Source organism: Lactuca sativa, chromosome 7 (assembly GCF_002870075.4).
Source record: "Lactuca sativa cultivar Salinas chromosome 7, Lsat_Salinas_v11, whole genome shotgun sequence".
NCBI lineage: Eukaryota > Viridiplantae > Streptophyta > Magnoliopsida > Asterales > Asteraceae > Lactuca > Lactuca sativa.
Window position 1 is genome coordinate 87,803,352 of NC_056629.2, and position 24,940 is coordinate 87,828,291.

The 24,940-nt window shown below is 32.8% G+C and overlaps 1 protein-coding gene across 1 annotated transcript; it reads left to right on the forward strand.

Moving 5' to 3' along the window:
* The first annotated feature begins 6,493 nt into the window (after positions 1-6,493).
* On the forward strand, positions 6,494-18,902 carry LOC111888545 (cation transporter HKT1;3). Its single transcript, XM_023884696.3, has 3 exons — positions 6,494-7,757; positions 18,187-18,417; positions 18,555-18,902. Exons 1-3 carry the CDS (start codon positions 6,673-6,675, stop codon positions 18,757-18,759), a joined length of 1,521 nt encoding a protein of 506 aa, XP_023740464.1. The 5' UTR covers positions 6,494-6,672; the 3' UTR covers positions 18,760-18,902.
* The last annotated feature ends 6,038 nt before the right edge of the window (positions 18,903-24,940 follow it).

A 24,940-nucleotide genomic window follows, 5' to 3' on the forward strand; every position in this document is an offset into this window, starting at 1 on the left:
CATTCGAAAGTGTTTGCATGTTTTCCTGAAAAACCCTTATTTTCCTATAAAAGTATGAAATGCATATGAATGTTCGCGATGTAAATTGCAACTAATTGTACCGAGAAAATCCCTTATTTTCCTATTAGTTGTTTGTTTTGTATACAAGAAAAACCCTTATTTTCCTGACATAACTGACAGTCTTTAAGACCGAAAATCGCAAGCAAGCGACGTGCTCGAAGGTGTGGCATAGTTTTATATAATAAAACTATACGAAGATCGCATTTGTTAGATGAAGAATAGTTTTAATAGCTACTCTTTCATAAAAGCATAATACCATAATAATTGTATATCCGATGAGTTTTATAACCATACTAAACATAGTATGCCTGTAGCGACGTTCTTCAGGCGTCGTAGCGTTATGACAACTGTCACCCCAAAAGACGGACTGTAGCTAACAGTCAGGGCGCGGGATCATGACTTCCCGTATAGATCTATACACATTTGACACGTTCTCCGAACGGGAGACTCTGGTTATAGACAGGACTTGCAGCATTATTTTCTAATAAAGAAAGTAACGTTTGAAGATATACACGACTCATGGATTCTCAACTAAGTCCGTAATAAGGTAGTAGTTTGTATGCAAAGTTTAACCTCTTTCACAATGTTTGACAAAGCATAATCATAAGTTCTTTGAATGCATGAAATGACTTAGTAAAGAATGTTACCCTTGATATGATGTGTTTGTATGTAAACGTATAAATAAAACATATTTCTATTTATAAACATATTATATCCCCAGAGGGTAAAGCTGTGTTGTGAGGGGTTTTGTATCATAATAACTTCACAAGATAGTTAAAACAACAGTATGAAAAGTATATCAAAAGGTTAATGTTTCACACGAATTTAGTCATGTGTTAACTTGTATTCCTCCCCAAAAAGAGTATAAAACATTTAAAATGTATTTAAAGAGTGTTCAAAGGGAATATGAACTCACCTGATAGTTTGAAGATTGTGAGATGGAAAACCGAGCAGAGTTTCGTCTCGGGAAACTGATTTTTCTTGGGATTCTCGGGAATCTCGGGAGTAGAATCGGCCTTCGGGACTTGAGCCAAAAAGACCAGAGCTTCGGGTTTGAACGGACACGGAAAACGAGGAAATGCTGAGAGAGAGAGAAGAGAAATGAACCCTTTCTTTGGAAACCCTCGCATTCTATTTATAGGAAGGCAGGTCTGCCTCGGTACGCGGGGCGTACGCTCGTACGCGCTGCGTACGCGTACATCATGCATGACCGAAGCCTCGACTGCCTCGGTTCGGATGGGACGGGTTCTTGGGTTCTCGGGTCGGATGGGACGGGTTGCTGGGGAGGTGGGTCGGATGGGACGCCGGGTCGGATGGGACGTCGGGTCGGACGGGTCGGACGGGTCGGCTTCCTCGGATATGGCGACGTGGACGATCCGAGGCCAATCCTCTCGGTTACGCGGGGCGTACAGGAGTACGCAGCGCGTACTTCGGAGAAGGACGCTGACTCCTCTTCGGATAATATCCGAATTTTGAATTAAATAAATAATTAATTTATTTAATAAACTTCAAAAATCCATATCTTCTTCATACGAACTCCGTTTTCGATGGTCTTTATATCCACGCGTAGGTGAGACTACGATCTACAACTTTCGTTTAGACTCCGTTGGCAAATTCCAAACTTATTTTTATTATTTATTTTATAACTAATCGTTTTTAAGGAATTTCTTTGAAAAATCATAACTTTCTCATGCGAAGTCAGATTTGGACGTTCTTTTTGTGTACGCTCACGGTTTAATGTTATCTATGACTTTCATTTAGATACCTAAGGCTAAATGTTATCGTATTAAAACTTTGCATTTTTCGTTTGATCGGTGTTGTCGGTTTTGACAGAAATCTTAGAATGGTCATAGCTTCTTCGCCATAACTCAGATTTTAGTGTTCTTTATTTACTTGGAATCTTTAAGACGATATCTACTACATAGCGTACTCCAAATCAGAGCTTTTGAATAATTCATTTATCGATGATATTCCCATTACATTCAAAAGGGGTTACAAGACTCGGTTTATAATGCCCGGGATAACGGGTTATTACATTGTGCTCCACAGTTGAGTTGGAACTCGATGTTGCAGATAACTGGCGAATGATTGGAGACCAGGAAGGTCTTGAGATATTTTAGGAAGCAGCCATATAGCAATTCAGTGCTTCAGTCAGTTTAGTGTTTCAGGCAGTTCAGTATTTTGTGCAGATCAGTGTTTCAGCCAGTTCAGTGCTTCAGCCAGATCAGTGTTTCAGCTAGTTCAGTGCTTCAGCCAGTTCAATGTTTCATCCAGTTCAGTGCTTCAGTCAGTTTAGTGTTTCAGTCAGTTCAGTGTTACAGGCAGTTCAGTGTTTCGGGTAGTTGCAGTGTGATGGCCAATATTAGTATTCGTGTTGGAATGCAAGTGCTGACAGTGTAGTTGGTTGATTTGGAAATGGCAAGTCTCTCACAGTAGGATCAGTTGAATCATCTGCCAAGTATAAGTGATCCGCAAGGATAATTAGGCAGGTAGCCTTTCTTTCAGGATGGAAGGCTCGAGTTATTGGAAGTTGAGTAGTCAGATGAGAGATAAGCAGGCTGGTTCCAGCAACATCGATGCAGTATGAATGGCAGAGTGGATAGAACAGTTATAGATAGTCGGAGTATCTTCAGAAGTCGCTAGAAGCGACTAGGAGATTACGATGGGGTGTAGTGATCGGTGGGAGTCCGGTAACCCAGATATCGGCAGATTAGTTGGAACAGGGTGGTCTCAGTGCATCCGGTAGGTGGATGAGAGGCAACAGAATATTCAGTCAGATGCAGCAAGTTGACAGAGGGTGCTACGCCTCTTGCAACAGAGTTGGATAATCTCATAGGGGAGGGTTTGACCTTGTTGCGCAGCTCTCGTATGAGTCTTAACCGTTGCAGGGATGAATCTTTCACTCGAAGGATTGTCTGATCCATTCGCTGGGACGGGTGCTCAGCACTAAGTTAGGGAAATAAGAAGCATTTAGTATGTTCCAGCATTGAGAGTGGCTGGAGTGATGGACAAAAGGGTTAGAGTCACTAGGCAGGGTGTAGGAGACGGATTGCAGGTCAGTTGACCATAGCGGACTTCGAGGAAGAAGTCTAGTTTAAGTGGGGGAGAGTTGTAACATCTTGTTCTAAAATATTCGTTTATGGAATTTCAGAGGCCAAGGCCAGGGGCGTTTTAGTCCTTTATTAATTTGGAGTTATTATTCGAGAAGTTTTCGGGTCGGGTTATGTTGTTAGAAGCGTAGGATTTCTCGCCACCTTTCTGTGGATATAAAAGTTCATCAGAAACGGATCTAGAATGAAAGAGTTATGACACTTTGAAGATTTGGTGAGAATGGCCCTTATAGAGAAAAGTTTGCATGGAAGGCCCTGCTTGCATGCTTGAAACATGCGTGGGTTACGCCCACCGTAACGTGGCAGCTTGGTCGCGGATGTCCAAGGCATACGCCCGGCGTACGCTAAAAGTTATGAAACCCTAATTTCGGATTGAGCACTATATAAAGGACATTATGGTTCCAACCCTAGCCCCCATATGAGCCTCCCCAACCTCAGAAGAAACCCTAGAATGTCCCTACCTTCATTTTATGAGATCTTGACCTTGGAGAACCCATTTTGGTGGATTAAAGATTGGAAGCAAAGAGAAGAAGGTTGGCAAGGAGGAACCTTTGAAGCTAGAGCTTGTAGATCTGGGATAAGTGCTTCATTTCGGACCTTTTCAAGGTAAAAAGTCTTGAGCTTGATGAGTAACCTCTTAGATCTCCTTAGTACAAGTTTATGGACCTTTTGGTCCCAAAATCGGGACTTTATGACTTAAACTCGTTTCTAAGACCAGGGTTGCCTCCCTTAGAGTCATATGAGTCCCAGAAGCAGTAAAGTTCCAACCTTTGTGGTCCTATTAAGTCCATGCATGAGATCTAGTCTCCTTTATGGAAGTAGAAGAGTGTTTTGAGAGGTTGGGTTGGTTTGGGCCATATAAAGTCACCAAGTCGGTGACTTTATGGCTTAATGCATGGAATAAGACTTGGATTTGAGTTTGTAGCTTCTGAATCAGGGTATTAAGAACTTATTAGAAAGTTGACTTAATGAGGCTGTACGCTGGGCGTACAAGGAGGTACGCACGACATACAAGCCATCAGCCAGTACGCTCAACGTAACTAGGAGTACGCCCCGTGTACGTTGCCAGATTTGGGCCTTGAGCAGTTGGGCCTCGGTGTGGGCTGTGTTTTGGACTATAGGTCTTTGGGCCTTAGTGGGCCATCAGGAGTTAGTGTTTATGGGCCAAGTATATGTTTTGGGCTTAAGTTAAGGCTCAGTAATGGGGTTGGGCCCAATGTAGCAAACTAGGCCATTAGTGGGCCTATAGTGGGGCCATGGATGGACTTGGAAGGAATTGAGGGTTTAGGCTATATTGTGACCCATGCCATAGCAGGGGTAAAATGGTCATATTACCCATCAAAAGATTCTCCTTTTGATTTAGTGTTTGACTTGTCATGATAGCCGGAGAGCAGCCGGGACAGCAGTCGGGGATCTTTCACTCGAGTTTTCAACAGTCAGCATTTCGAGGTGAGTTTCCTTCCAGTAGGAACGGGTCTAAGGCCACAATGTCGGCCCGTCTAGCTAGTAGTAGTTTCCGGACTTCGGCCCAATGCAGTAGTTAGTATGTTTGATGCCTTCGTGGCTCAAGCCGGATTTATGTGTTATGTGTTCTGGGCTATGGCCCGATGCAGTATGTAGTTTATGTGTTCATGCTAGTGGATATGTTTATGCTATGCTATGTTCAGTCAGTTTCTGGACTTCAGTCTGATGCAGGGGGCAAGGCCCCAGTTAGTCCGGACTTCGGTCCGATGCAGGGGACAAGGTCCCATTCAGTTTTCGGACTTCGGTCCGATGCAGGGGCGAGGCCCCAGTTAGTCCGGACTTCAGTCCGATGCAGGGGACAAGATCCCAGTCAGTTTCCGGACTTTGGTCTGATGCAGGGGGCAAGGCCCTAGTTAGTCCGGACCTCGGTCCGATGTAATGGGCAAGGCCCAGTATGTGCTTTATATGTTTGTATGGTATGTGGTAGTTTGGAGGAAGCTCACTAAGCTTCGTGCTTACGGTTTTCAGTTTTTGGTTTTAGGTACTCAGTTTTCAAAAGAGGAGCTCGGAGAGGTTGCAGTGCACACACCATAGTCAGTTAGTCTGGGAATGTTTTACTCTGATAATAAGATTATGTTTTGAATTGATACTCAGAAACTATGTTATGACTTATGATACAGTTTTTATAAATATGATTTTAGTAATGTTTTAAAAGAAATTTTTAGTCGTGATTTTGGGTCGTTTCAAACATACTTCAATTACATTTACGAGCATACCTCAGTTACATTTGGTAGTGTTTGTTTTGTTAATTAGTGCTTACTTTTGTCAAACTTAGTATTAGTTAATCAGACAATGGAATGAAATGTGTTAAACTTAGTATTAGGGACGAATGTGAATTGAATGTGGTATTTGACAAAAAATGGAATGGATTAGTGCTTACTTTTTTATATGGTATTTGGGACAAATGTGAATTGAATGTGGTATTTGACAAAAAATTGGAAACTTTTAATTTTTTTTAAATAAAACGAAATCAGCTACGGAATAGCTACGGATTTCCGTAGCTATTAAGGTCTGTAGCTATTCCGTAACTATTTAGTTCCGTAGCTATTCCGTAGCAATTCGTTTCCGTAGCTATTATACCTACGAAAAATTCTGTAGCTATTATGTAACTAGTCCGTACCAATTCCGTAGGTAAAAATTTCCCACGAGCATTTATGCTACATGACATTTTCTGTAGCAAATCCGTAGGTATCGACTTATACCTACTGAATAGCTACGGATTGTGCCATAGCTGTTGCCCTATTTTTCTAGTAGTGGGTATAAGCTAAAAAATATGTTTGGATAAGAATAACTTATTGAGATACCATACGGTAAATAAGTCAAAATGACAAAATCTATAAGTAGATTATAAGCCATGTTTTAAAAAATGCTTAAGAAAGGTGATAGGCTTAGGGCGTGTTTGGCAAAACTAGCTGTTAGCTGAAAGCAGTTAGCGGTTAGTGGGTAGCTGGTAGCGGGAAGTTGTAGCTTTTATTTGTTATATGAGTGTTTGACATAAGTAACTGGAAGCTTTTGAAATATATAAAATTATATAAAAGGACAACTGATTAAAAATAAATAAATATATAAATATATTTTTAAGGTTAATTATGTAAATTGATTCAAAAGCTCAGTAGCATTTTTTTAAACGCTATATAAAATTACATAAAAGTTAAACGCTCGTATTACCAAATGAAGTTTTTTATTTAAATTAGAACCTTTTATCAAAAGCTAAAGCTAAAAGCACCCAAACGCTTAAAAAGCTCCAACCCAAACATGCTCAGCCCATAAATACCATAAATAGCATAAATAGTATCTATATTCTCATGGGCATTTGGATGGTGGCGTTGATTCTGGAAGTCGCCACTCTGAAGCCACATATATGTTTCATTCCTACGTATACGATATTCCACTATCCTCAAACTGGTTTGCCAACAGAAAAAACAATTTATATACTTCCAATCGTTCTCTAGTGAGAAGCAAATATTAAATAAAAAAAATGAAGATTACTACCGCTACGTTTGTAAGCAAAATCCTAGAACGCTTAACGTCATTCCACCATATGCTGAGATGTTTGTGCCACTGGTCTCGAGCCATACTATCTTCTTTTCTTCGGGCTCTTCTCCTTCGACTGGACCCTTTTTGGCGGCAACTCTGTTACTTTGTTTCCCTATTCATGTTAGGGTACTTCGTTTTGTCCATTTTGGAGCCACGGAATCCTATGAATCGCCCAAAAAGCTATGATCTTCTTTTCACCGCTGTCTCAGCAGTGACTGTATCTAGCATGGCCACAGTTGAGATGGAGGTTTTCTCGAATACCCAACTCTTTTCCTTGGCAATTCTCATGCTATTGGGAGGAGAAGTTTTCACCTCAATGCTTGAACTTCAAATCCAGAAAGTTAAGTTGTCAGAGAAGATGAAGAACAGATCCAACACTTCAAATACCGATATACACTTAAAGTACAACTCAATGAAGTTTTTAGGGGTTATCGTGGTAAGTTACTTCGTTGCTTTTCAAATAAGTGGATTTCTTCTCGTTTCTTTGTATGTAGGCCTTGTTACATCTGCAAAAGAAGTGCTCGTAAAAAAGAATCTTAATATACAAGTATTCTCAATTGTTACAACCATCTCTACTTTCTCCAACTGCGGATATCTTCCAACAAATGAAAGCATGATGGTTTTCAAGAAAAACTTAGGCCTGCTTGTGATTCTAATCCCACTAAGTCTTCTTGGAAACACATTGTACCCTGTGTTCCTCAGACTTTTACTATTGTTTTTCGGGAAAATAAATAGTAGAGAGGAACTGAAGTATGTTTTAGATAATGAAGCCGAGTTGGGGTATTACCATTTGTTATCAGGGGTGCATTGCTGGTATCTTGCTCTAACATCTATTGGGTTCATAGTGATTCAGTTTGTGCTTTTAATCTCTATTGGCTGGAAATCTCAAGCCATGGATGGATTGAATCCTTCCGAAAAAGTAATAGGCTCTTTGTTTCAAGTTGTGAATACCAGGCACGCAGGCGAATCGGTGTTTGATCTTTCCCTCATCTCTCCAGCAATCATTGTTCTAATTATCACGATGATGTAAGTATTATATCTCCCCTCTCAACATTTGCTATAATATACTTTACGTGCTTAGTTACCTTCATTTACATAGGTAACTTTAATGTTACATGATGACAAATTAGATTTACTATTCCAATCGAACACAGAATTTCAATTCTACACGATTAGAATTGCTAGTGATCCATATGCAATAATAATACATACAGGGTCAACAAAACATGATTTAAGTTGTGAACGTAAATACATGTGGGACGGATTTTAAACGTGAAATGATACTCAATATTGATTACAACGTATTTATTGTAAGGTTTGTTTTTTTTTAATCAGTTTAGACAAAAGGTCCCACCATATGCGCTTGGCAGGTAGGCAACGGTGTGGTCCGAATGAATTGAATGTTAGACACCGCACTTAGAACCACATATATTTCATACAACGCTTTTCACCACTCTCTATTGGATGTTCGAACTTAAGTTATGCTGCTGGCATATCAGATCTTATCTCAAATACGTACTTTATATACATATATTCTACACTAATGCTTAATAAAGTATATTTAGCAATACCTTTTCTTCGGAACGTACAAATCCTTTCTAATGAATATTTGTTACTTTTTGTCAACTAGCTAGATATGGATTTTTATGGGTAGAATATAAGGACATATTTTAGAATGTTATATGCTTTAATTTCACTAGTCACTACAACTATTTCATAATTTTTTTATCTAACGTTCATATAATTTTAGTATTTCGTTACACCAAGTATATCCTGATACGGAAACACCAAATTTCTATCAGACAACACATGAAGAGATAGAACATGTAACAACTATACAACTACAAAGTATTTTATTTAAATTTTGAACAGCAAGCACGTACGTATATTACGACTATGGGTGTGCTAGCTAGGGAAAAATAAAAGATTGCAAGATCATCCTCAAACGGTTTAAACACCACGTTATATCCAAGAAAAAACCTTCCCAAAATTTGATCTAAAGTTCACCAAAAAATACAACTACAAACTATATATTATAAAGCTTACACAAGTAGAAGAATTTCTAAAGAACATAAAAGAATACTAGTCTTACTTAGAGCATTGATTGGTGTTCTCTATAGGATGTTCTTTATTTGGCCATTACGATTCCCTCAGGTTGTCAACTTCGACATGTCACATGGTTTCTATAACTCATTTGTGTTTTCATCTCTCGGCTTCGATGTATCGCTTTGCAAGACAGCAAGGTGATGGTACCCCACCCTTTCGTTGTGAGCTATCACAAAATATATATAAGTGCTATTGTTGTTTTAATATATATATATATATATATATATATATATATATATATATATATATATATATATATATATATATATATATATATATATATATATATATATATATATATATATATAGTAGGTGCGACACCTATGTATTAAATGAGTTTATTTAAAAAAAATTAAATATGAAATTTTAACATTTTGAGAGTTTGAATTTATAAAAAAATGAGAAAAAAATTTAAATTATTAAAATTAATGAGACCTTAATACATTGAATACATTACATATATAAATTCTTTCTAATAAATACATTATATATTACCTTACATATTAAATGTGGAATTTTAATTTAATAAAATGAAAATTACAAAAAAATTTGAAGTGGAAAATAAAAAATTCAAAAATCTAAAAAATGTTATGTGTCCAAATAAAAGAGAACAGGACATCTGCCAAAAGAAAAAAACTTTCATTTATTAAAGAGGATATATATATATATATATATATATATATATATATATATATATATATATATATATATATATATATATATATATATATATATATATATATATGTTCAGGTTCATTTGAGAGCATTCTAATTTTGTGAGAATGTGAGACCAAATCTAAAAACAATTTTAAAATGCAAAATAAATGGAAAAATCCAAAAATTCTTTTTTTTAAATATTATTTTCGGAACATGAATTAACTAAAAAAAATTAAAAAAAATTAAAAAAATTAAAAAAAAATCCGTTTTTTTTAAATACGTAAAATATTCTAATAGAATATTACACTGACATATTCTAAAAAATAATTTTAAAATGCAGAATAAATGAAAAAATCTAAAAATTCTTTTTTTAAATATTATTTTCGGAACTTGAATTTACTAAAAAAATAAAAAAATAAAAATAAATAAAAATAAATTCCATTTTTTTTGAAAAATAAATGAAATATTCTAATAGAATATTACACTGTACATAATATAAAAAATAATTTTAAAATGCAAAATAAATGGAAAAATACAAAAATTCGATTTTTAAATATTATTTTCGGAACTTGAATTAACTAAAAAAAAAAATACGTCTCATGGTCTTACAAAATTAGGCCCTCACTCACACACACACACACACACACACACACACACACACACACACACACATATATATATATATATATATATATATATATATATATATATATATATATATATATATATATAAGAGGTATGCTCTAATGTTATAAATTCAAAAGACTTCAATGTGTAAAATAAAAATTACCAAACTTCATATTGTGTACTTATAAGTCTACTAGGTGTGAGACCCATGTATTACATGGGTTCAATTAAAAAAAATAAATATAAAATTTTAATAATTTGAAAAGTTTGAATTTATAAGAAAAATGAGAAAAATTTTAATTATTAAAATTAATGAGACTTTAATGTATTGAATACATTACATATATAAACTCTTTCTAATAAATACTTTACATATATATTACCTTACACATTAAATGTGGAATTTTAATTTAATAAAATAAAAAATACAATAAAATGACAAGTGGAAAATAGAAATTTTAAAAATTTTAGAAAATGTCATGTGTCCAAATGAATAAGAAGAGGACATGTGGCAAAAAAACCTTCATTTATTATAGTAGATGAGGAAGGTTGGTTTGATTTTTTGGACCAAATCGTGGTTAAAAGGAATGAAACTGTAGTATTTTTTACTATATATATGCGAATCTATACCCAATCCATAAAATTATAAAAGGCAACATAATAAAAAATATATTTTGTTAATAATAATATCTAATTAAGTCATTATTTAGTTACTATGAATTAATAAATTTATACACTAAATTAAACGATGTGTATAAAGCTTTGTTATTATCATGAATTATATATATCAAAAAACATACATTTACTAGAAGTTGAAGTAGAAAAATTGTAATATGTATAATGGTTGATAATACTTTATAAATCTATGTATTTGTTATTTCAAACTTATAATATGTTATTTTCTTCATATTAAAAATAAATGATAAAATGTGTCTAGTAATTACGATGTTTTAATAACATTCATTTTTGAGAGTTAATAAATTAACATTTAAAAGTATAATAAAAATAATTATTTATCTTGGATGATATTACTCTAAAAGCCTCTTTTAAGTGAATATAGATTTAACAGCTACACAAACAAAATAAAATAATATGAATGGTTTTTGTAGTGATTAATTTAATATACCGATAAATATCCGATAATAAAATAAACGGATAATGGTCCAAATAAGAAAACCAACCTATGTTAAATTATTCTTATGAAAATATTTTCTTTTAAATTTATTGCAAATGAAGTATATCAAAAGACAACCCTGCTAAAAAATCAATACATAAATTGAAAGAAACCAATTCCATACCATAATGTAAAGTAAAACAAAAAAGGTATAATATACGTAAATATGCAAAGTTCTGAATAATATAAGATGTGATTTAACGATAATATTATTGTAAAGTTTCAAGTTTTTTTGAAATATGACGGGATATGTCATTTATAAGACATGACTTAAGACGTTAATTTTGTATATAATTAATAATTTTTATATTTTTTCTACTAATATTTCTTTTTATATAAATATATGACTTAAGTTGGTATTTTGTTAAACCTTAACGGTTAATATAAGCCTTGAAGTCATGATGCATCGTAACACCAGCTTTTTAATACCATGATAATATGATTAGTACATGTCCATGTGAAAATTGTTCTTTTTTATATTTATAAATAACCATTTAACATAACTAAAACGTGGGTTAATCGCATAAATTATTGTTTTAATATAATAACGGTTGAACTTTTTGATTATTACTTTAACCACTATAAAATACATAACTTAAAAATTGTTTAATGACATTTTTGTTAACTATTATTCCATCCGTCTCAAAATTATAATTCATCTTTCCTTTTTGGTTTGTCCCAAAATAATAGTCTATTTCTAAATATAAATAATATTTTTTATTAAAATACCTTTTTTTATTACTTAACCAAATAAGTATTTAATTGAACATTAAATGTAAAGTGAGAACAAAACTGTCATTTTATTATATAAAATTAATGGTAATTAATGTTTTTTTTTAATTTGTGTGTTTTTTGTCTGGACAATAATATTAGGACGGATGGAGTATAATTTTCAAAAATTCTAATAAAATTATTAAACAACTATAACAATAAAAAAAATTGATTAATTGCACTAAAACAATTTTAGTATTAAAAACTCGAAGTACAACTTATCTAACATCATACTATTATAACTCAAAAAACTATTCTAGCTTATCATACTTAATTGATACTTATAAAACTTGTTATTTGTGTATACTTTAAACATTATGTTTTAATCTATCGAAAAAATAATTTGGTTTGTAAAACTAATCAGAGTGGTTAGGCAAAAATATAAACAAACATTAATGTTTAGGAAGTTGATTTGGTTAATTATTTCTAACTTAGTACTTTTAGTTTAAAATTTGAAATAATATGAACGAATTTTCTCGTAATAATTTCGTGTTCTAATATATAAACAATAATACAATTTATTAAGTAGTTGTAAAAATAAAGCAACGAACACAAAGTCGAATTAATAGTTGTCTTATGAAAAAATTTTAGGCTTATTATCAATGAATTATTATTTTAACATTTCAATTATTATTTTAACATTTCTACTAGAAAAACGCACATTAGTACAAAGCAAAAATCTTTCTTAACCAACTTTTTTTTACTAACTTTTTGTTGCACAACATAATTCTAAATCATTAATCGGTCATATATCTGCTCATGCACCGTCTCTCACGTGCAAACACACACACATATATATATATATATATATATATATATATATATATATATATATATATATATATATATATATATATATATATATATATATATATATATATATATATACTAAGTGTAAGACTCATATATTATGTGAGTTAATTAAAAAAATAAATATAAAGGTTTAAGTATTTAAGAACTTTGAATTAATAACGAAAATAAGAAAAATAATAAATTATTAATATTGATTTTTTTATCTTTTAAATTTAAATAAATAAACAAAATAAACAAATGAGTTTTAATTTGGTTATTTTGAAATAAGAAGGTAATCCATTAATGAAATTGATATTCATTTATTACTATATTAGGTGTAAAACCCGTGTATTACGTGGGTTGATTAAAAAAATATATTAAAATGTAAATAATAAGTATTTTTGAAAATAAAATTTTGAAATAAGGAATGAAGAACATATTAATTGCAATTTATTATAATATTTATTACATTTGACATATGAGTATAAGATTATATGGCTTTTTAATTTTAAAAATTGAATAAAACCATAAATTGACATGTGGATATTATTTATTTAAAAAATATCAGAAAATGACAAGTGTCAAAACTCATTAGAGATTGACATGTAGCAAAAAAAAACTTTCATTTATTAGAGAGGATTTATTGTAATTATTATATTAAAGTATTATGTGAAATTTGTTAACATAGAAAAACATATAAAATGACAAGTGGAGAAGAAATTAATTCAAAATAACCACAAAATGACATTTGACAAATTTAAAGAGAGTGTTACATGTGGCAAAAAAGACATTCATTTATTAGAGTGTGTGTGTGTGTATATATATATATATATATATATATACACACACACACACACACACTCTAATAAATGAAAGTTTTTTTTGCCCCATATCACACTCCCATTCAATTTGTCAAATGTCATTTTATGGTTATTTTGAATTAATTTATGTGAAATTAAAAATCCTCCTAGATTTTATTCTTACTATCCTCCTACGCACATTAAATGGTGACAAGTGGACTAAAATATTATCAGTTTCATTAAATGTGTCATTAAATATGACACATGTCAACATTTGATAGACTAGGAAGATAAGTAGGAATAAAATATAGAAGGATATTTAATTTCTCTTAATTTATTTTCCACATGTCGTTTTATGGGTTTTCCTATTTTAATAAATTTCATATAATATTTTAGTGTAATAATTACAATAAATGTAGTAATAAATAAGTATCAGTTTCATTAATTGACTTACTTTCTTATTTCAAAATTCCTAAATTAAAGCTCATTTTCTTCATTTATTTAAATTTAATAGATAAAAAAATCAATTTTAATACTTCATTATTTTTGTTATTCTCTTATAAATCCAAAGTTCTTAAATATTTAGACATTTATATTTTTTATAATTCACTCATGTAATACATGGGTCTTACACATAGTGTATATGTGTGTGTGTGTGTGTGTATATATATATATATATATATATATATATATATATATATATATATATATATATCATGATATGTTGTGAACCTCAAAATGAGTGGACTATTTAATTTTTTATGTGACGAATGTAAACAAAGATTTGTACCTATATATAGGAAAACATATGGATATGTGAATGCTAATGGGCCATGGTCATCCATAATTCGTTGATAGATGGAAATAGCCAAAAAAAAGGTAGCTATACAACTACTTTTAGAATCTTCAATGTTGAGGAGTGTGCATGCATACTTTTCATGCACTTTAGCACATTCAAAAGTTTCCTAAAGATACATACCAGCACATTTTCAGCTCCAGCAACACATTGTCAACTCCAGCAGCGCATTCTCCGGCTGTCAGAGCGTATTCAACAACAAAGCATCACATGTATATGACCCCAACACATTTACTAGTTAACATGGTCGTATTCAAAAAGATGGAGCTCATTATGATTAAGGTGGATTGCATTCAGCTACGACAACACATTGGTGTGTTAGATCGTATTTGGATATTAAAAAGGATTTTGATACTTCCAACACATTCTCTAAATGTCATAGGTTTTTCTGCAAATGTCCAGAAAGTTTGAGGAGTTAATATATTTCCATTAAGAGGGCATTATGTGACCAAGGGAGCACCTTCTCTAACCAAGAGCATATTTGCTCGTAATGAGTATATTTGTTCAATGAAAGCACATTTATCCTCTAAGAGCACCTTTACTCATCAATAGCAACTTTCCTTTTCTTACCAATATCACATTTACTCTATAAGAGTAGCTTTTCCCACCAAGAGCACATTTGCTCACCAATAACACATTTTTATCAAGACTTCACACCACAATAATATCCTACTTAAAGGCTTGAACAACTTAGTCATTATCGGTCATTCAAATCTTCAATATTCCTCTCTCTCTCTCTCTCTCTAACCATTTCTATTAAACACTTGGAAGTGAAGTTGAAGTCATGAAAAACTTCAACTTCTCTATGATAAAAACCTTGGTGCATTTATATATTGAGTTCTCTATACTAACGACTTTCTTCGGCTTAGTAAATCCTACTTTCATCATCTTAAGCTCTTTAGACAACTATATATTATGCTCATTGATCTTCTACATGTCATAACTAACAATAAACATGTTTTTACCTTTAAGCTACATGTCATAACTTCTTTGACGTTTGATTCATTCCATATAAACTTGGGTTTTTAGAACTGTTGCACAACAATGTTTGGCGAACTTATAGATTTAGTCACTCAAATATTTTTTATGCTCAATTGGTCCTTAACGTTAGGAAATATCAGGTAATTAAGGGTTTGAGGGGAATTGTATCCAGTTTATAGGTGACATGTTGATGTGGCTTCACATATGTGCGTTTGTTTTTGGTACTGTAGAGCAACAATGTTCGGCGAATTTACACATTTAGTCACTCAAGTAACGGGTTGTTCCTGTATCAGGTCATATAATGGTGTAATTGATAGGTAATTAAACTTCTTTTTTAATGGTCTATTAGACACAAAATATACTTGAGTGACTAAATATGTAAATTCATCAAACTTTGTTGTGCTATAGTGCTAAAAACGCGATAAACTTTCCTTCTTCTTGTACACTTGATTTTTCAACTATGAGAAAACTCTTTATATGTGCCCTGTAGAGTTGATCTTTCCGGTCATCATGGAGAAAAGCTTTATTCATATTTAGTCAAAGATCTTTATAGGCTACTATATTCATGTTTGATCTAGTTGCAGTCATCTTTTCAACTAAGGAATCAACATCTCCCTTCTATTGGAATCCCTTGGCCACCAATCTAGCCTTGCATGTCTTCATGTCATCTATCCCATCTTTAACTCAAAATATTTGTGTTATGTAGTGTGCTAAATTCGTCTTCATATCCTTTTCTCACTTTATGGAGTCTTTCTTGCTCCTTCACTCTAGATCTGACTCATGTATACAGTTCTCACACAACAAGTGATTAGCTGATAGAGAGTACATAAATAGAGTATGTCGTTCTCTTATGGATCTCTAGATAATGGGAGGTCCAGTCTTTACATCATCTACAACTTTTGCCTCTACACTACTTTCACATATGATCCTAGTATTTGTAGGTTTATTGAAGCTCCCATTCCTTGCATGAAACAAAGCTTAAACATTACAAAAAATGATAGTAAACTCAAGTTGTATTTTAACAAGACTTTATTATTTAGGAGATAATAGGGCATCCCCATGATCTTCATAATATCAACTATAAACAATAAAAAAAATCATTAAACCTACAAGCTACTTAAAAGACCTTTGAACACACTAGGCCAAAAACGAAGAATAGGGCATAAGAGTAGCCTGTAAAAAAAGTCAAATATTCCTTTACATAACTCCATATGGTAAAGGTATCCAAAGCTAAAATTGCATGCTTTCCAAGCATATATGATACATGAGTTTTATACTTCTAAATTGTTGAAGGTAATACGTTGATGCTAGACTAGAAATAGGTGTTGAACCCCAAAAGAAGTTTTTTGTTGGCTAGTTCCTTTGTCACGATTGAGATTAAAATTCTCCATGGGCTGGTTTTAGGTCAGTTTCATTATACTTTACGGTTTTCTCCTTATGGGTTTCATCATAATATATATATATATATATATATATATATATATATATATATATATATATATATATATATATATATCTTGAATTTGTGTAGGTAAGCAATCAACAGTATCAATGTTGATGAAAAGATAGACTCTCAAGTATACGAGTTAGTGCAAGTAACAAAGTCATAAGACCAGATAGCAACAAGGATTCGTAGAATATGTGGTGGAGATCTAAGATGCTTAGGCAATCTATATAAAATCTGTTAATTCCTTTTAGATTTTTGAATTTCATAAGAAGAAGTCCAACTCCCACCAAAACCCATAGATTAGGCGGTAGCGAACCTGTGTGACACACTGGTTGCACTTTCATTAATAATAAGTAAAATGAAAACCGTCAATTCCAATGCAAAACATGAGGTGTTATATTTTGGATTTCATGAAAAGAAGACCAACTCCCACCAACCTGTAGAATAGGTGGAGGTATCCTAATAAACATAAACGAACATGTTTAAAAAAATTAAAGAGCTCTCATTACCTTTAATAACTTTGGACTTCACACAAGGAAGTCTAACTCTCATCATCTTATAGAATAATATAAGGAACCTACGCAAGACATGTCAAAAACCCAAATGAACAATAGCTAAGATATAAACATGGACATTTTAGATCTATTACATTGATTAACATAAATTTATTTTTTTAAGCTTAAAAAATTATGTATATTGTAAAATCTGGGCACAAAAATAAGCTTTTTGATCCATTTATCGATCAAAAGACGAGCACTAAACAATCTCTCTCTCTCTCTCTTTTTCTTGTGTTCGTCCGTTAACATTGTCGATCACTCTGCTCTTGTGAACCACGATAAATATTTTGTTCTTGTTTTTCATTTGCATTTTTACTCTTAGTGTGAAATTGTTTGAATCGTTTATGTAAGTGCTTAAATCCTAACTATGGGTATTTCTTTGTTAAGCTTTACGTAATTGATCACTTTGCCCGTATGAACCACAATAAATATTGAGTTCTTATTTTTCATTTGCATTTATACTCTTGGTGTGAAACCGTTGAAACGTTTATATAAGTGTTTAAACCCTAGGGTATTTCTTTATTAAGGTTTTTGTAATTATGGCTTAGTCCTTGTCGTCCTTGTGTAAGGAATTAGGCTTATTTTCTTGAAATTATATGTGGCTTGCTTTCTTAATAGCAATGTATAATATAAAATGAAATTCTAGTGTATCATTTAGTAACAAAGATTGTGTTTATTTTGTCCCAGGTACCTTCCAGCATATACATATTTCTTACCAAGAGAAGATAAACACAATTTACCCATAACTGCCGTTAATCACATTAAGGAACATAAGAAGAGTTCAATTGGCTTCTTGCTACTCTCACCACTTCCGATTTTAGTAATTATTATTATGCTTATCTGCATTACAGAAAGCGATAATATGCAGAAAGACCCTTTGAATTTCAGTGTACTGAACATCATTTTCGAAGTCATTAGGTTAGCTTTCCTTCGGCTAAACTTTTCAATATACGGACTAACTTATAGCTGGTTCTTCCATCAAATCAATAAATATGTTCTTCGTTTTTAACTTATATGTTATCAATTTTTAATAAGTTATTATTTTTTATGCATAGTGCTTATGGAAATGTGGGGTTCTCATTGGGCTATAGTTGCAAAAGACAACTTCAACCTCGTGGAGACTGCATAGATTCATGGTACGGGTTTTCTGGAAGATGGAGTAATATTAGCAAACTAATTCTTATTTTGGCAATGATTTTTGGAAGACTTAGAAAGTTTTACAAAAGAGGAGGTAAAGTATGGAAGCTATCTCAACGTTAGTATTAATAAAGTTTGTTGAAATCCGTTGTGGATGGAACTAGTGTATTTTCTGTTTTAATGTTTTGTTATGTCATAAGTCCGTTGAAATGTAGTTCTACACCTGAGTATTTCCACCCATTAATGTGAAAAGAAAAGTAAATGTATTTTTCAAGTGTCACTTTACACTAGCTACGACGGAAAGCACATACACTAAAGGTGAACTCTAAAGGTGGAAAAGTTGTAGCTAACGTTATAGCTGTGACGTTTTTCACTACAGATTTCCTGGTTATGGTTCCTTTGCAGCAACATCACTGTTGTTGTAAACTATCGTTGCAATAATTTATAGTGACCTTTGTCTCAAGTAGATATTTTAAGGGAAAATGACTCTAGAGCTAACTATTTAGTTTGTTTTCATTTGGTTGGTTTTCTATTTTTTATATAAAATATACCATCGAACATGTTGTTTGTGCTCACCATAACCCTTTTGACCGACTTTTGACCGTTTATCACCTGTGATAGCCAGTCAAAGGGTTATGGTGAACATAAACAACAAGTTTGACGGTATATTGGATACAAAAATAAAAAATAAAAAATTGACCAAATAAGAACAAACTCAACAGTTTGTTACCCTCCTAAGTCATTTTCCATTTACTCGTTTAGACATTTACATAAAATCTCACTTCATCTCTTGCTCTTATTAATGGCTTTATGAGAATCATTCTTACTTCTCTTCAAAACATAACTCACGAAAGGACATTATTCATACATGTACAACTTTATAATGGACTTGAATATTTATTAGGGAAATCTTGATTTAGCAAGTGTGTTTCATGACTACATTTACATTTCTAATCAAATGATTTATCGTATCATGGATTTTGGACAAGTCTACAAATGAATAGAATCACAAGTGCTGTGATTTTTTAGTTTTACTTGGTTTTAAGATCGAATTCATGTGATAAGATACAACATTAACATGTACAAGATCATGCAGCTTTTGCAAACACATCACTATAATATACATTTAGGTAAACGTTTATGCTGATAAATATACCTCTTATACACAGTCATATCCTTTTATAGAGAGTTGTTGACAGCTAACCACAGTAAACATAACAAAAACCATGTTTATGAAGTTACCCCTCCAAAACGCTCTTCATGTATGTTATGGTCTAAGAAGGTTGCAGTCTTTGATACTTTTGCAGCTTTAATTCCATTTAAGTTTTTGGGGAAAATGACTAAGGAGGGTAACCAACTATTGAGTTTGTTCTTATTTGGTCCCTTTTTTATACTCAATATACCATCGAACTTATTGTTTGTTCTCACCATCATCCTTTGACCAGATATCACATGTGATAGACGGTCAAAAGTCAGTCAAAAGGGTTATGGTGAACACAAACAACAAGTTTGATGATATATTGGGTAAAAAAAATAAGCCAAATGAGAAAAAATTCAACTGTAAGTTACCATCGAGAGTCATTTTCCCATATTATAATTAAGAGAATCAAAAATTACCTTTATTGGATACATTTTGTCACATAATGTAATTCAAAAATTAAATAAGTAATTACTTTTAAGCTTAATGAAGTGAGGCACATCGGAGACCTCGCCAAGGCGCGCTAGAAGCGTTGCACAGAGGCGGTTAGCATTTGACTTTTTTATTTAATCTCCCTGATCATATTTTTTTTATAAAAAATATTCCATGTTTTGAGCAAATATAGCCGCTTTTTGATATAAAATTCAAATTTATAACATCTTTTCCAACCATTATAAATAATCACTTAAGTCTTGTTTTTAAGTATTAAGTCATGTTTCTCTATATTAAGTCGTAATTTAAATTATTAAGTCGAGTTTCTAGGTATTTTAAGTTTTAGTTTATTATAATTTTTTTATATAATATTAAATTTTTTGTTTTAAAAAATATAATTTATTTAATATAAAATGTTTGTGTTTTAAAAATATATATAAATTATTTAAATTAGAAAAAGAAAATTAAAAACAATTTAAGGAGTGCTAAGGGTGCTACCATTCCATATGAAATACTAAGGAAAAAATATTAGCAAGGTGATAGAAAAAAAATACATATATATCAGCAAAAAAAATGATGTCGTGGTGTGCTAGGAATGCTACCACTCACTTGATAACCTTATGCACGACATTTCTTCATACTTGATACTTTAGAAATTAATTATATTAACGATAGTTAATGATATTGTATGGTACTTTAGAAAAATAAAATTTTCACAAAGTACGTGGAAAATAATTATAAAACAAGAAAACCATTAGAAATTTGAGAATCCATAAATAATATATGAAATACTAAAATTTATAACAAAATATACAGAGAATCTAGATCAAAATAAGAAGGAAACTTTTGTTAGAAATGTAAGAAATTTTTTATATACATAATTTTATGTATAACCAAAAAAAATGAATCATTATATGAATCAAAAGTATGATGATTCACAAGAAAAAAAAAATTATCAACAAACAAAATCCTTCATTATTCATTTTTTAGAAAATCGAGCACAAAATAATTTTTATGACAATTTTAGCGAACATCAATAAAATAATCGCAAAACTTAATCATCACCATGTTTTCTTCAAAAAAAAATTTGTGAATTATATTTCTTTATTCGTTAAATGATTCATTATTTTTTCTAGCCAAAAAAATATAGAAAAATAAAAAACATCTTGCCTTCCTACCAAAAAATTTCTTATTAGCAAATCTATTTCCAATATATAAAATAAGAGACTAAATACAAAAATGCCATTAAGGATGGCTTTGCAAACAATTCATATATCAAGGGGATAAAAGATAAATACCTGGAAAATTTCCAGGTATTTATCTTTTATCCCCTTGATATATGAATTGTTTGCAAAGCCATCCATAATGGCATTTTTGTGTTTATAGGGGTTGTATGGTACACTACGCGTACATGCTGGTATGTTAGGCGTACTTGGACTCGCTTGAGTATGTTGGGCTCACACCGGTACGTTGGGCGTACGTGGCTTGTACCAAACTCTAATATTTAGGGTTTGTGCACTACTTAAACACTCTTATAGCCTAAAACCTTTCCTCTTATCAGCCTCCACCCCTCATATCGCCCCCCTTGAAAACCCTAACACATTTTAAAGCATATTTGAGTTTTTTAGTGAGTTATGTGCATTTTTATTTGTGAATGAAGATCATCAAAGAATTGGTTTTGCTCTCAAGTCCTTGGATCCAACATTCTCTCTCCATTGTGCAAATTTTGGAGGTATAAAGCTCCAACTTTGATGCATGTCTTTCTAGATCTTGGTTAAGCTTAGATTTTAACCATTTTTGTGCCAAAACCTAGATCTTTGTGAGTAAGAAATCCTTCAAAGATTTTAAGTTGTCCTGTCAGATGTTTTAGGGTATTTTATGTCATAAAAATGCAAGCTTGGATCTCGGTTTGCTTCCATAAAAGAGTTATGAAGTGGTGAATGGTTTAATGAAATTGATTTTTTATTTTGGGCTTCTTGTAGCCATGCATTGGCATAAAGGTTGCAACTTTATAGCCTTTGGCAATTATTAAGCTCAGATCTGAAGTTTGGACGTTAGGTCTTAAGGAGCTCTTTGGGCGATATTATAGCATAGCGCATTTCCTCATGATTAGGGTGATGTGGTTGTTCCATCGGTTTTCTTTATGGAGGGATCTCTTATTCAATATATTCTTGAAAGGTGGATTGACAAGTGCGACGAGGAAATGGAGATTCCAGAAAATTTTACAAATAAGTAAGCGACGGCTTGGCTTACGTGCTCAGCTCTAGCAAGAAGAAGCTATAAAGTCAAGCCTATTGAATGGTGGCAGAATTAAGGCCTTAATAGAAGATCTTGAACCTCGGTGCACATGATGGGCGTAGTTTGGGGTATGTTGTGCGTACTACACCTCGACCCCATCCCTCTTTCCGTATGAGGTGCTTCTATGCAGGGCGTATGGATTAATTTCAACATTTAGGTTGTTTTTTGGGCTTTGGACCATTAGTAGTTGGGCTTTTAGGTTCGACCAAATGGGAAGGGATAAATGGTGTTTTTTCCCTTAATTAGGATACTGTAATATTTGGATTGTTTATTATGGAGTAGAACCCTGATAACTAATTATGGTTATTTTTAGAATAAGATTAGCGTGAGGAGCCGTGTTAGCAACAGCTCAAGTGTGCAGTTTTGTTATCTTCTTTTGGAGGTGAGTCTTCTTACCACACTAGTGAGTCGAAGGCACCAAATTTGGCTCACTGATTTATATATGTTGGATGTATCTGAATATGTTTGATATGATTGAATGACACATATATACATATATATATATATATATATGTATATATATATATATGTGTGTGTGTGTGTGTATATATATATATATATATATATATATATATATATATATATATATATATATATATATATATAGCCAATCTAGGCTCGGAATCATTATGGATTCGAGGGTTGATACGGACTCGACACAACTACATGTTGTCATATGTGTTGATACAGACCCAGGGCTTGATACAGACCGGACACAGCTACATGTTGTCATTTTGGGTTGATACGGACCTGACACTACCACGTGTTATTATATGTATATGTTTATTGTATGTGGTATTTTAGGAAAACTCACTAAGCTTTGTGGTTACAGTTATGGTTATGGTTTTAGGTACTTTCGGTATAAAATCGAAGGGCCCAGCATGATTGCAGGGCATCCACCCATGTTCCATATTTTTTTATGATTTGGTTTTGTACTCTAATGATTAATCTTATTTTACATACTTTGTTTGGAATTCTTATAAATACTTGATGGTTTTTTATTATTGTTGGTTTTTGAAATGTGAATTATTTGGGATTTACGCTTCAAGGAAGTTGAAGCCTCATGAGGTTAACTATCTGGTACATGATTTGGAGTTGGGGGTCGTGGTTTTCGCCCTCAAGATTTGGTGGCATTATGTTTATGGGGTCTGTTGTACTATTTACACGGATCTTAAGAGTCTGAGGTATTTGATGGATCAGTTGAATCTGTATATGAGGCAACATCGATGGTTGGATGTGGTGAAGGATTATGTTTGTGTGATCCTTTATCACCCGTGGAAGGCAATTGTGGTGGCTAACGCTCTCAGTCACAAGGCGACCATGGATCTGATCAGAGACATATGTTTGAGTATGAATGTGATTAATCCATTGTTGGAGCAGATTAGTGAGGCTCAGGTTGAGCCTATGAAGGAAGGGCACCAAAAAAGCGAGTGTATTGTAGTTCAGGTAGCTTCCTTCGATTATGATAGTTATGGATTGTTTACTTTACCTCGACAAGTTTGGGTTCCGTATTGGGGCGGAGTCCATCAGATTATGATGGAAGAGGACAAAGATGTATATGAATATTCATCTTGATTATTAGTGGCCATGCATGAAGTGGGATGTAGATGAGGAGCAATGCTTGACTTTCAGGAAAGTCAAGCTCGAGCATCAGCCACCTCACGGCAAGATGCAGTTGTTGGAGATTACCGTATGGAAATGGAAAGATATTACTATGGATTTTATCATGAAGCTAACCCGAACTACGTGTGGAGTATATTCGATTTGGGTCATTATGGATCATTTGACCAAGGGAAAGCATTTCATCCCGATCCAGAAGAGTATTTCTGCAGAGAAGTTGGCAGAGATATATAATAGGGAGGTTGGGGCATGTTATGGGGTCCCTATATCGATGGTTTCTGACTGATATGTCCGGTTTACTTCTAGGTTCTGGAAGAGGCTCCATGACGAGTTGGGCACTCATCTCCATTTCAGTACAACATCCATCCATAGACCGATGGTCAGGGCGAGCCGATAATTCAAACCCTATAGGATATGTTGCGAGCGTGTGTATTGGATTTCAGTGGGAGTTGGGATACGTATATTTCGTTAGCATAATTTTCATATAACAACAGTTACCACGTCATCATTGATTGACCTCCTTTCTATATTCTCTACAGGAGGAAGTGTAGGACCCCAATTTGTTGGGGTGAGGTTGGTCAGTGGGTTATGGGGAGTACTGAAGTGGTACTCAAGACCACTAAACTGATTCAGCAGGTTCAGAGTAGGCTCTAGACCGCTTAGAGTCAGTAGAAGAGTTATGCCGACAGGCGCCGGTCAGACTTAGAGTTCTAGGTGAGAGATATGGTTCTCCCGAAGGTGTCACCTTGGAAAGGT